The sequence below is a fragment of the Danio rerio genome, chromosome 23 (assembly GCF_052040795.2).
Source record: "Danio rerio strain M-AB ecotype USA chromosome 23, GRCz13ab, whole genome shotgun sequence".
NCBI classification, from domain to species: domain Eukaryota; kingdom Metazoa; phylum Chordata; class Actinopteri; order Cypriniformes; family Danionidae; genus Danio; species Danio rerio.
The window spans coordinates 48,964,270-48,978,331 of NC_141043.1; the positions used below are offsets into that span (position 1 = coordinate 48,964,270).

At 39.5% G+C, this 14,062-nt stretch overlaps 1 protein-coding gene across 3 annotated transcripts; it reads right to left on the reverse strand.

Annotated features, from left to right (window-relative positions):
• Nucleotides 1–3,624: 3,624 nt before the first annotated feature.
• On the reverse strand, nt 3,625–13,720 carry LOC100536790 (zinc finger protein basonuclin-2). Of its 3 annotated transcripts, none has more exons than XM_087307889.1 (5): nt 13,656–13,720; nt 12,724–12,786; nt 12,130–12,218; nt 11,054–11,286; nt 3,625–7,172 (listed from the first exon to the last, which is right to left on the reverse strand). In XM_087307889.1, exons 3-5 carry the CDS (start codon nt 12,131–12,133, stop codon nt 6,024–6,026), a joined length of 1,386 nt encoding a protein of 461 aa, XP_087164015.1. In that variant the 5' UTR covers nt 12,134–12,218; nt 12,724–12,786; nt 13,656–13,720; the 3' UTR covers nt 3,625–6,023. The 3 variants fall into 3 exon arrangements, with proteins under 3 accessions (XP_087164015.1, XP_087164016.1, XP_087164014.1); XM_087307890.1 differs by having other exon boundaries at nt 11,054–11,260; nt 12,116–12,218; XM_087307888.1 differs by having other exon boundaries at nt 12,116–12,218.
• Between the last annotated feature and the right edge of the window lie 342 nt (nt 13,721–14,062).

The following is a 14,062-nucleotide window of genomic DNA, read 5'->3' on the forward strand; positions in this document are numbered from 1 at the left end:
CAGATCTGAAATAATAACAACAATTCATTATAGTCTGGAGGAATCTGAGAGCAGAACATCTCCAGAAAAGTCACACGCGGCGGGTTCAGGAGGGTTTCAGCACCGCGGACAGCAGCTGCTCCATCACCAGGGCACAAGCTGGCGTGTTTTCTTCTAAACTGTGTATTACTGACAGTGTTAGGTGTAATTAGTTACTATAAATTACTTTTTACATGTCATTGTCAGTAAATTTTAATTACCGTTACAAAAATATATATATATTTATTCTCCTGTGACATTTTTATTCCTTTACAAATATTAAATAAACACTGTAAAAAGTTTTGAGTTATTTATTTAACCCAATGGTTGAGTTAAACATACTTGGTGCCTTGTTGGTTTATTTTAAACCTTTATTAGGTTATTTATTAATAACTCAACCAGTTGAGTTAAACGTTTGTTGCTTTGTTGTTGTTGTTTTTTAACCTTTATTAGGTTATTTAATGATAATTCAACCAGTTGAGTTTATATTTGGTGCTTTGTTTAGTTATTTTTTAACCTTTATTAGGTTATTTAATGATAATTCAACCAGTTGAGTTAATTATTTGGTGCTTTGTTGGGTTATTTTTAACCTTTATTAGGTTATTTAATGATAATTCAACCAGTTGAGTTAAATATTTGGTGCTTTGTTGGGTTATTTTTAACCTTTATTAGGTTATTTAATGATAATTCAACCAGTTGAGTTAAATATTTGGTGCTTTGTTGGGTTATTTTTAACCTTTATTAGGTTATTTAATGATAATTCAACCAGTTGGGTTAAATATTTTGTGCTTTGTTGGGTTATTTTTAACCTTTATTAGGTTATTTAATGATAATTCAACCAGTTGGGTTAAATATTTGGTGCTTTGTTGGGTTATTTTTAACCTTTACTTGGTTATGTATTTAATAACTCAACCAGTTGGGTTAAATATTTAAATTTCAACAGTCAAACTGATTTAACTGAAACAAAACGACTGTATTAATATATGTGTGTTATGTTGTTTTTAAGTTTATTTAAGCTCTAACACAATAATATTATTGTTATTTTTATCTCTGTGTCGTGTTTTTTATATCTGTTTCACCATCCAGGACCATCTTTTAGAAGTGTTTGGATGTGGTTAAACTGTATTGTAGATTGTAGACAGAGTGAAGCCTGCTGCAGCTGCTGGACAGCCTCTACAGCCCCATATTCTGCTCCAGCAACACAGGATCTTCTGCTTGCTCAGTTTACATCTGTCTGCACTTTCTTCTGTTTCTTAATTGTTTGTGATTCCTGATTTAATTTAACAAAAGTGTCTGGAACTAAAATGTAATGCAAATAAATCTTTTTAAAATATTTTTGAAAACTGTATTATTCATTTACCCAGCCATAATTATAAAATTAACAGTAGTACTAGTAATAGTAGCAATAGTAATACCAGAATGTAAAAATAAAATTTAATCAAAATAACCCAATTAAATAAAAATTATATAACCCAATGCAAAGCTCTCCTGTGACATTTTATTCTTTTACAAATATTTTTTTTTCTTTTACTTTGGCTGAAATAATATCAGTATTGTACATTTTTGAAAACATTTTTAAGTTCAAAATTTCTAGCCCACCCTAATAATACTGTATATACTATATATATTTAGATTGTCTGCAAAACACTGTTGTCCAATCACTTGCCTAAATTAACCTATATAAGTTAAGCCTTACATTAACACTTTAATCCGAATACTAGTATCTTGCATAATAACTAGTAAAACATTAGAAATTAGTTATTAAAACTATTTTGTTTTGAAATAATGAGTTGAAATACTGAAATGTTGAGCTGAAATATTTTTAAAATGTATGACAATGGGGCTAAGATATTAAAGGGACAGTTCACTCATAAAATAAGAATTTACTCATCCTTAAAGGGCTCCAAACCTTTATGAGTTTCTTCTGCTGAACACTAAAGAAGATATTTTAAAGAAAGCTGAAAACCTGTTTCTTTAATAGTAGGAAAATAAACACTATGGGTGTCAGTGATCACAGGTTTCCAGCATTCTTCAAAATATCTTCTTTTGTGTGTTTTGTGAAAGTCAAACTGGTTTGGAACTGTCAATAATGATAGATGTTTCAGTTTATGGATGAGCTATCCCTTTAACATTGTAGAACTGGAGTTAGTTTTAATCTAGGCATCAACAAAAACAAGATACAACTTGGTACATTTTTTAAATCAGCATTACAATGCATGTTTAAAAGGTCTACAGACGAGTTTCAGCGGTGAACGATGTAAATCGGAGCGGATTTTTCATCCTCAGATTAAGTGGGCGCGGACGCCACCTGCTGGTGATTTACTGCACACCTCAGAAAACACCAGAACAGGTAAAGGAGACCTAGTCTGCCCCTTTCTACAAGCTGTAAAACGAGTCTCTGCTGTCTCTCCAGTGTGTGTGTGTGTGAGTTTGAGCTGAGAATATCATGAGCATGAGCCTTTCAGGCTTTGGTCCTAACTGTGGTGTTTTGGTGACTGTCGCTTTAAATGCAAATGAGATTGTGCTGTTTTCAGAAGAGGGTGGAGCTACAGACGCCTGTGCATCAGCTTAGTGACAGATGTAAAACAGCAGATGGTGTGTTGTGAGTGCTGGTCAGGTGTGCGTGTGTGCTTCAGTGTGAGCGTGTGCCTCACCTGTCAGTCTATGTCGCTCCTGTCGCTGTTCATCTAAAACTGCACATCTATAATCCTCTTAGTCTATGCTGACATTATCTTCAGCAGCTCAAACACTCTAATGGCTAATGGACAGACGGCTGCTTCTCACTCAGGGCTGCTGCTTATGCTAATGAGGGAGAGATGGGCACTAGTGGGCGGGGCTTTCCCTCTAATGACATCATACAAAGAGAGAATGTCAATCAGAGTGTTTCCTTCATCAAGTCTGATTAGAACAAACACAATTCATTCATGTTGACCATTAGAGGCTGGAGATATTCCCACACTGCTGACATAAACCACTTATAAAAGTGTTTTTTGCATAATAGATGCAGTTTAATAATCAATAAATGTATGACTGTTAGTTCATTTGAACTTTTATAATAGAGATAAGAGAACAGGCAAATCCAAAAGCACAAAGCGTCGCTCATATCATGCATTACTCACGTTTTTCTGAATTATCTGTATTTATTTTCCTCACATTGACGGAGCATCCATCGGTTTCACTTCCACTCTCATCCAGGAACCCCAAAACCTGTGGAAACTGTCAGAAAAAGTTATGACGCAGAGTGTAAAAACAATCAAGGATCCGAAATATCCCACGTCCAGCACTGCTTACTGGAAAATAACCAGGCGTATAGACTTGACACAGAGAGCCTTTCAGAATATAGTCATAAACAAATTCATAATAACACGTGCTTTCCTTAATCAAACCATATTAAATAGAGATCATGTGACCCTGAAAACTGGAGCACGGGCGTAGGTTTGCTCTTGACATTGTGTATTAATAAAAGTAGACAGAGCACAGGCTGTAGTTTCTCTGACAAATAAATTCAACCAAAATTCAACATGCTAGCCTACTGTTTCAGCATACCAAAAAGGTTTTGCAAGTGAGACAAGTGTGGTGCTAATCGACAAGAGAAGATACTAATCAAGCTATACAGCTGTTTATTGCTGGTACACACAGCTGATATCAATGATCACAATAATAATCAATACTCATGAACATCATTAATCCAAATACAAGAAAACTGCATGAAAGGCTTAAAATGCCAAATAACGATGAGTAATACGGATTACATGAATAGAAGACAGATGATGAAACCTCTGGCTATTGGATATAAGTATGTGTATATCTCTGGCTCTTTGTGGCCACAGTCCTCCACTCAGGGCTGGATTAAGAACACATTGGGCCCTGGGGCTACAGCAAATCCAAGGGCCCCCCTTTTATTTTTAACCTCAAAAGAGTGTGTGTGTGTGTATATATATATACACACTTCGATTGTTTAAGAGCGTCAACAGTAGCTTATCTGTTCGGTGAAATATTTCACTGTGTGTCACCGCATCCCAAACCACTAAACCGATATGACAAAAGAAATGTCCACTGTGCTGAGCGAGAGTGCTTCTCTACTGAACAGAGCAGCATCGATGACGTAAGCGTGCCCAGGCCCGAATGTAATGTGAGTGCGGACCATCGGGGGAACAAGCGTGCTTTGGCCCGGTTCAAGGCAGCAGTACACAGTGTGAGTTCCCCCTTAGTGATGAGACCATTCAGCATGATTCCACCCATCTCCACTTCTGTTCAGTACATGTGAATTTTTTGTTCTATGACGAGCTTGGTTAGCCTACCTTTGACAGGACGGTTCTCTCAGTAGTTCAGAAATAAGGGACTTTCCTTTGAAAATAGGGAGATTTGATCACCCTTATGGATGACTAAAACAGAGCTATTCAATCTTCTGATTGGGCTGGAGCCACTCTGAGCCCCTGTTGAGCACCGGCATCACTGCTTTTGAAGAGCAGTAAACCGAAAGGAATACTTCACATTATCGATGAGAGAAAGCATAATGCATAGAGGCGTTTCCCTCGTCATAAGGCAAATTAATTCTTCAGCCAATCAAGGGCCTCCTTCTTCTGTGGGCCCTGGGACTTCAGCCCCACCCATAGACTGTAAAATATATGGACGTAGTGTTCTTGACGTCACCCATAGGTTTCTAAAGAGCGCAAAAGAAGCCACAAGTAGGCGCGGCCAACCGTCGCCATTTTGCTCGCATGTCATCACGCCCACGGCGGGACACCAAACAAGGGCAAAGAGGCAGAGAGTGGGCGGAGCTACAGACACTGCTGGCATTTTGCTTGAACCTGGTTCAGACACACTTTACTTTGGGAGAACGCTTAATACTTTATCACCTGTGACGCGTTTGTATTCTGACCACTTGTGCTTGGTTGTACACTACATCAATAAGTGTTTAGACTTTTAAAAACACTGCTGTAACACATTGAGCCACTAAACATTGTTCTTATGACGTTTTTCAGCAGGAGGAAAACGCAAATTACTTCCAAACACTTCAGATATAGTCTGTGTTAGTTACTGTAAGACTATTGATGAAGTCCAGCATAACACTGTATGACAACACTTCAGATGACTGATCTACAGCCTACAGCTAATCAATCTGTCAGATTCTGGAGTGCATTACAGCTCTAAATATAAATGATAAATGATCTTAAATAAAACAAATACATGTATAGAGATGGTTTACAAGTATATAACTTTACTCACATGGGAAACGGAGGCCACGTGAATGGTTTGTGAGCACAATTAAGTGCACACAGCATGCCATGCCATCTAATAATTGTAGGAAACAAGTCCAAAAGGCAGTTGACTTTGTAAAGCCACATAAAACAACACAGAAATACGATAAATATGCCGAGTTCAGTGGCTAATCTGCAGGAGTCAGCTGAGGTGACGGCGACCAACGAGACCTAGCTGTCACTCAAGTGGCCACGCCCTTAATTATGCAAACTTAATATCACTTAATATAAAGGAAACGGATGAGTTATAAAAAAAAATTCACCCCCCTCACAGTAGTCATGACGGGTAATATTAGCTGTATTAACCAAAATCTTTCTTTGTAGCAGGCTGTAAACACCTTTTTTCTGCTGTAGAGTTGGCCATTCTAACAGTGGGCTCAATTGAAGCTTGCTCTATTTTGGAGCCAGGAGCGGCCAGGACTAGCGGAATTTCGATGAATTGCAGTTTTAGTTACTTCAGTATCGGCTTCCTGAGGGAGAGCGGGAGGTTGCCGCTTGGCCCCACCTAGCCCTTACATTAATCCGGCCCTGCCTCCACTGCAGCTTGGTCCCACATTCTTTTCAAAGGAGCGCTACCCTGTACTAAAATGGCCACATCTAATGTGAATATCTATGAGTCACAGGTTAGAGTGGCGATGACCTGTACAGTAACAAGTCTCTATGATGATGACCTCTGATGTCACATGTCACTATGGCAATGATCTCTACAGTCATGGGCTGCTATGGCGATAATAACATCTACAGTCACAGGTCACAGTGGCGATGACCTCTACAGTCCCAGGTGGGGTCACACAGCTCCTCTTTGACCTTAAGCAGCGCTCTGCATCTTGCTTTACATTGGTCATGTGACTCTGTAATCTCTCTCTGCATCCAGTCGTCTCTCTTGCCCATGTGGAGGCTGTTGCTGTGGTAACCACACTCCGCCTTACGAAGGTGTTTGTAGTCATACTGCATACGTGTGTTTTTAATGAGTGACTGGTTGCCATGGAGACTGTAGAATTGTTGCCTTGGTGATATCATGAACTGATCGTCGTCATCTTCATCGCGTCTGATCTTCAGTGGCGTGCTGGACTTGCGCGACTTCTTTTTCGGCGTCACGTTGATAGCTTCATTCTGATTGGCTGAACAGTTTATAGCTCGTCCTGAGATTTCACAAGTGTCTGGACGTTGTTTCTGTGGCTCAGTTGATACAGTGTCATGGGTTGCCATGGAAACATGCGAGGTATTTAAACGTAAAACAGGATGACGAGGCTGAGCGGTGAATCGGCGCATCGCGTGCTCCGCTGTCGCGTGCAGTCGCGGGTTGGGGTTTGCGCTGTGGCGGTTGCGGCTGCGCAGCGAGCTGAACATCATGTTGCAGCCGTCGACAGTGCAGCGGTGCTTGATCTTCAGGTGCACCGCGTTAAAGTGGATCTTCAGCGTTCCTTTATCGTAGAACGTCTTGGCGCAGGCATCGCAGCTCACGCGACCTTTACTCAGAGACGAGCGCTCTTGTGTTCCTGAAGAATCTCCGCTTGGTGAATCTCCCTCCGCATGGCGTTTCGGAGGTTTCGTGGAGCATGCTAGCTGTGATGTTGATCTTCGGCTGTGCTTGCTCAGGCGCTGTAGTTTCTGATGCTCTGGAGCTGCTGAATGTGGACTGCTGTAGTGGAAGGGCTGCAGGAACGCCATGTTTTCTCCGGGGGGCAGATCCTCAAAGTGGTGCAGTGTGTCTCTGGGTCTGAAACTGGCGCTGTGCTCTGCAGATCTGGGCTTTGTTTCAGGACTGATTTCCTCCATCATGAGCTCTACTATAGATTTAGTTTCTCCAAAACGTAGAAATTGCTGCAAAGTCACGACTTCATCGTCTGGGCTCATGGAGATCCAGCGGTCCAAAACCTTCCCCGTAGAGTCCTGAAGGAGGAGATTTACAGTGTGAAATCAAAATAAAGTGTTATTATTAGGGATGTAACGGTGTCAGAATTTCACAGTACGGTAATACCTCGGTATGAATGGCACGGTACGCTATTTATTGAATAATTTACAGGAAAAACAAAACTAATGAAAAGACTCGAAAAAAGTGCCAAAAGTGTTTATTTAGCTTAGCACTGAACATATCAATGACACACAAATCAGCCATCTATCTGTAAGTTTGCAAACAGGAACTTAAATTTTTCAATTTTAATAATAAAAAACTATTAAACCATATAAAAAAAATAAAGTTTCAATTTAGTATTGTTGAAAACTCATCACATTCAACATTTAATCACTCACTCACTTAGAGGAAAATGATCATATAACTATAATCTGGTGAAAGCTGGGATCTCTGGGCATGTCTCCTGCAGCAGAATAAACCCCTCTCATTTGGGACTGAGGTTTCTGGGACAGAGAGATATGATCTAGCCAAGGTTGACAGCAGTGGGGAACGTTGTGCATCGTCTTTCCACCACTTGAGAGGACAAGCCATGAGTGAGATAGAGGTCTCTTTACGGTACAAGTCAATGTCTGCATCAATCTGAACAGTGTGCTGTGTTCTGCAGTCCCCATGACCATTTTTAGTCGTATTCCTCGACTTATATTTCACCACAGTCTGGCAGTGCCTGCATACTGTTTTTGTCTGAGAAACTGAAATACTTCCACACATCCGATTTAAAACCCGCTTTAGGTTCGATCATTTCCAGCTCTTGTTCTTCCCCTCCACTAGCAGCACACTCCATTTCCGCATTACTAGATCTGTAGTGACAACAGACCGCAAAGGATGATGGCCACGCCTGGGCTGATGGGAATTGTAGTTCCCGCTACCTCCCGTTCGCTTCATTCGCCTGAGCAATCTTTTCTCAGAAATATAGTTTTGAGTCATGCACCTACGGTAATATTGATAAAAATTACTATTGCGGTATGACGGTATTTACAATATTGTTACATCCTTAGTTATTATCAAGGTTATAATAGTTTTGGACTTTTCATTAGTTTAGTTTCTATTTCGTTTTGACTTTTTTAATTAGTTTTAGTGGCAGATTTACTAGCTTTTATTAGTTTCTATATTTTAAAATCATTTAGTTTTATTTTAGTTTTTATCAGTTTCAGTATTAGCTTTAGTTTTTTCTAAATAAGCATATTTGTTAGATGCAAGATTCAAAAAAATCAACAGAATAAATATTGTATAATAAAAACTCAGCCATACATACATGAAGTCAGAATTATTAGCCCTCCTGAATTGTTAGCACACCTTTTTATTTTTTCCCCTAATTTCTTTTTAACGGAAAGCAGATTTTCTCAGCACATTTCTAATCATAATAGTGTTAATAACTCATTTCTAATCACTGGTTTATTTTCTCTTTGTCATGATGACAGTAAATAATATTAGACTAGATATTCTTCAATACACTTCTATACAGCTTAAAGTGACATTTAAAGGCTTCACTAGGGTAATTAGGGTAACTAGGCAGGTTAGGGTAATTAGGCAAGTCATTGTATATCGATGGTTTGTTCTGGAGACTATTGAGAAAAAAATAGCTTAAAGGGGCTAATAATATTGTCCCTAAAATGGCTTTTAAAAAAATTATAACTGCTTTGATTCTAGCCGAAATAAAACAAATAAGACTTTCTCCAGAAGAAAAAACATTATCAGACATACTGTGAACATTTCCTGAATCTGTTCAACATCATTTAGGGAATATTTTAAAAATGATAAAAAATTATAATAATTCTGACTTTAACTGTATGTTGAAACCTGTATTTAGAGGACACATGAACACTATCATCGGTCCCACTTTATATTAACTACTATGTACTTACAATAAAAAATAAATACAATGTACTTACTGTGTTTATAATGTATTTGAGAACACTTGTGGTGCTCTTGAGTTGGGATAGAGGTTGGGTTATGGACAGGTTTGGTGGTGTGGGTAGGTTTAAGGGAGGATTAAGATGTAAGGGATAGTCAACAGTGTATTTACAAATGTAATTACAAAAGTTAATTACAGATGTAATTACATACATGTATTTAATCAAGCATAAGTACATAGTAAATACATGTATCTACACAATAAGTACATTAAAACAAACTATTAATTCCTGTGTAAGTACATAATAGTTAAGGCCACTTAATACAAAGTGGCACCCTATCATCTACTACAACCATCTAGACATCCTCAAACTCAAATACAACAGCTCACAAGAAAGCAGCCCTAAGTACAATATGTGTGCACGGCTGCTCTGAGGTTAGATAAACAGTAGTGATGGGAAGTGCAGATATTTAAGGTGGATGTTTGGATTTAACATACCAACATTATGTAGTCAGCAATAGTCATTTCAGTCAGTTAAAACATCACCATGATCTGAAAAATGTCTTACAGTAAAGTTTTGCAACCCAACTGAAGCATGATTCACTTATTTAAACTCCATTACGATTGTCTGTTATGAAATAAACTTACGCTTTTCACCAGATCCTCTCATCATTTAAGCCCTCGGTTTACCCGCGCTGCTGTTCAAGTTCAGTTCATTCACAGCAGGCTGTACTGTTTGTGTTTGGTTCACTGAATCACGCATGCACAGTATTATAGATTTAAATCTAATCTCAGTGTAGCGTCACTGTTCTAATAACTGAATGAGAGTATATATTGGATTATTTTGAGTCAGAGGGGGGAATTGGGCTTGTTATAAAGTAGTTGGTGAATAAGAGCTTACAGGAGACGTGAATCATTTCAAATGATTCAGTTTGATTTGGTGAACTGTTCAACTGGTTCACTTAAAAGATCCGGGTAAAAAGATTTGTTCGCGATCAGGATACAGAAATAAAACCCATTATCGGGCACAAATGTGTTCAAGTAATAGTTTTAAGTGTCTGTATTTAATGCTGTCGCCGTGCTGCTGTCATGTCTCGTTGTTTTTGTCGTGGGAGCAACAGCGAGGACTGACTGGAGGAGAAACAGCTCGATCTGGCTAATAGCAGCAGGACTACAGACTCTGAGGTGCCGAAAGAGTCAAACACGTGCAGCACGAATTAGATTTACTTCTGAAAGGCTTATAGTAAGATTATGTATTAAATACAATTACAAAGACGAAAACGAAGGAGGTTTTTGCTATAATTTTAGTTTCAGTTAGTTTTGAATGTACACAATACAGTTTCAGCTAGTTCCAGTTTTAAAAAAAACTCAACTCAAAAACGACAATTATTTACATTTTAGTTTTTTCATTCATTTTCGTTAACTATAATGATCTTGGTGTGCTAGTGTCTCTGTAATCTAGTGTGCTACAAAACAGTGACGAAATGTATATTTAGGAGATATAAACCTGATAAGTTTGCAGTTTGTTTCTTCCGCCTAAATGAATCAACAATTTCTTTGCCGTCTCCTCATACTTCAGTTTCTCCTCAAACCTTCTGACCAATCAAATGCTCTCTAGTGTCTGACATGCCCCACCCCCTTCTTCTCATTGGATGTGCTTGAGCTCAACCACCCTCACTGGCAGAGCTGGGAGAACATTAAATGCTATTGGCTGTTTTTGGTATAAGGCAGGGGTGGCCAACCCTGTTCCTGGAGAGCCACCTCCCTGCAGAGTTCAGTTGCTACCCATATCAAACACACCTGTTCCAATTAATAAGGACCTGAACACCACATGATAATTACAGGCAGGTGGGTTTGATATGTGCATGTGTGTGTGAGTGCATGTGTACAGTATATGTGCATTTATTTAAGTGTGTGTGTTTGTGCTTACATGCATGTGTGCATTTGTTTGTTTAGGTGTACATACATGTGTTTTTTTGTATGTGTGTTTTGTTTGTGTGTGTGTACCTGCAGCATGTATCCTCTGACGTAGTCTCTGAGTGTCCAGCCGAGCGTGTGTATGATGTTGAGCACCTGTGTGTGTGTGAGGACGCTGAACAGTCGGTCCAGCAGGATCTTCATGCGCACGGGCAGAGAGTGTGTGCCGTACAGGATCAGACTGCTGATGTCGAACACCACACTACACTGCACGATCTCCACCTGTGCTGAACACACCTGCGGGACACACACCTTACTGAGCGCTGCACACACACACACACACACACACAGATATTTTCCAAACACGCAATAGCGCACACACACAGATACACACACCTTAGTGGTAACAATACATTGACTTTCATTGATTTTATATCAGGCTAAAAAAACAAACATATACACACAATCTGCACATAAACAACACACACATAATAACAACCTACATGCGCACACACACACACACACACATTCACACAATATTTGTGGCCCAAGGGAGGACAACTGAGTCCCCATAAATAGCTAAATCAGAACACACACAAACACAAATACATCAAATCACACACACTTACACACGTCATAAACATGCACACACACATGACAACAAACAGATGTTTACATATACACACACACACACACACACACAGACACAAAGAACGAAGACACACACACACGCCCCAAACGCACATAAACACACACACACACACACACACGTGACAATCACACACACTTACACGTATCACATACAAACATGCACACACAAGGAAACACATACACGACGCACACATGCACACATACATACACACACGAAGACAAAAACACACACACGTGAAAATCACACACTTTACACACATGACAACAAACAGATGCACACACACACACACACACACACACACACACACACACACACACACAAACATGCCCCAAATGCACATAAACACACGATCACACACACTTACACACATCACAAACATGCACACACACACACACACACAAGGAAACATACACACGACAACAAACAGATGCGTACATACATACACACACACACACACACACACACAACACAATCAAACACACACAATCACACAAACGTACCGTGATCGACCCACCCATGAGCGCAGTGATCACATGACCTGATGTTTCTTCGTCCCGGCAGGAAACGCTCACAGCGACAACCTGAGTGTGTGCAGCTCACAACCTGCAGACACAACACACACACACACACACACGCACACACACAAACAAACACACAGACACACAAGAGAGCACAAAAAAAAACACAGAGACACATGAACAAAAACACACACACACACACACAGACACACAATAATAGTAGTAATTATAATTAAATGAATAATTTGATTTAAATACAATTACTATCATTACTAATATTTTTGCGGAGTAAATGAATAGACAAAAGTGTCTCTGTATGATCTGTAATCCATTTGTCTTTGAAAGTTTTGATTTTAACATTTAATTTTCGTCTTTTTTTTCTGTTTCGTGTGTGATTTTATTATTATATTAGATCAGTCAGACAGATGTCATAATCAACACGCAATAATAAATAAACATATCCAACATCTGAAGTCACACTGACCCACACAACACAGCTGTTACTACACATGTGCAGTGTGTTACTGACGATGTAATGCTTTAGTGTGTAATGCAGAGAGATGATGATGATGATGATGATGAACTCACACCTCCTTCATCTTCATTGCTGTGTTTTGATCCTCTCGCTTTAGAAGAGACGCATCTCCGTCAGTCTGATAAACACACACACACACACACACACACACACACACACACACACATATGGATCAATACTCAAGCTGAGATAAATAAATAAATAAATCACAAAGGTCTAAACACGGTCCTTTAGTTTATATATTAACCCTACATGTTAAATTAGGGCTTGGCGATTCATCGAACAGTAATCGAAATCGACATTCATAACAATAATTCCAACAATACCCTACAGCGTGTGGAGTCACGTGACCCTGCTGTTACTATCGTGTTACTTTGCACTACACTGACGACTGACGAAGCTGCGCCAGAGATGCTTTGAGACGGCATATTTCCCATTACATTAAACATTCATTTTCAGCTTAGTCCCTTTATTAATCCGGGGTCACCACAGCGGAATGAACCGCCAACTTATCCACCATATGTTTTATGCAGCGGATGCCCTTCCAGCTGCAACCCATCACTGGGAAACACCCATACACACTCATTCACACACACACACTCATACACTACAGACAATTTAGCACCCGGAGCAAACCCACGCGAATGCAGAGAGAACATGCAAACTCCACACAGAAACGCCATCTAGCCCAGCCAAGACTCGAACCAGCGACCTTCTTGCTGTGAGGCGACAGTGCTAACCACTAAGCCACCATGTCGCCAATAAAAAGATCATCGGATAAACAAAATTGCAAGTTATTATTTAGTTATTGATGAGGAAAGAGTGACTGCTGGCTTCAGGCAGTGTGTGTTTTAATTTCAGATGTTCAGCGTCGATGTTCAATTAATAATCATAGAAAGAGAAAGAGAGTGTGTCTGTGTAAGAGTGACAGTGTGTGTAAGTGAGATTGCCTTCTATAAAGCGTCTCTAAATGTGTGTGTGGGATACCTGCTGATGGAGTGTGTGTGTCCATGTGCCCATCTCTCTCCTCTTCAGGCTCCTGATGAAGATCTGATCGGCTCTTCAGTGCTGCTGATTATAAAGGGCCCCAAACACCGCCAGACTCCGCCCACCCCTAATAAGAACAGCAGAGCGGCACGTCTGATTGGACGAGAGCTGCCCATTGTCTAAGACAGACAGAGAGAGATCATTAAAACATGTTACAAAGCATCTGAATGCAGTTGTGTGATGTATTTAATTTTAGACGACACATTTAAAACACACTTCATTATATGGTTCTTTTATTCTTGTTTATGTAAAGCACTTGTGTATGAAATGGGCTGTAGAAGTACACTTGCCTCGCCTTCCCTAGATTTCCTTCATTCATTTGCTTTCTTTTCAGCTTAGTCTCTTTA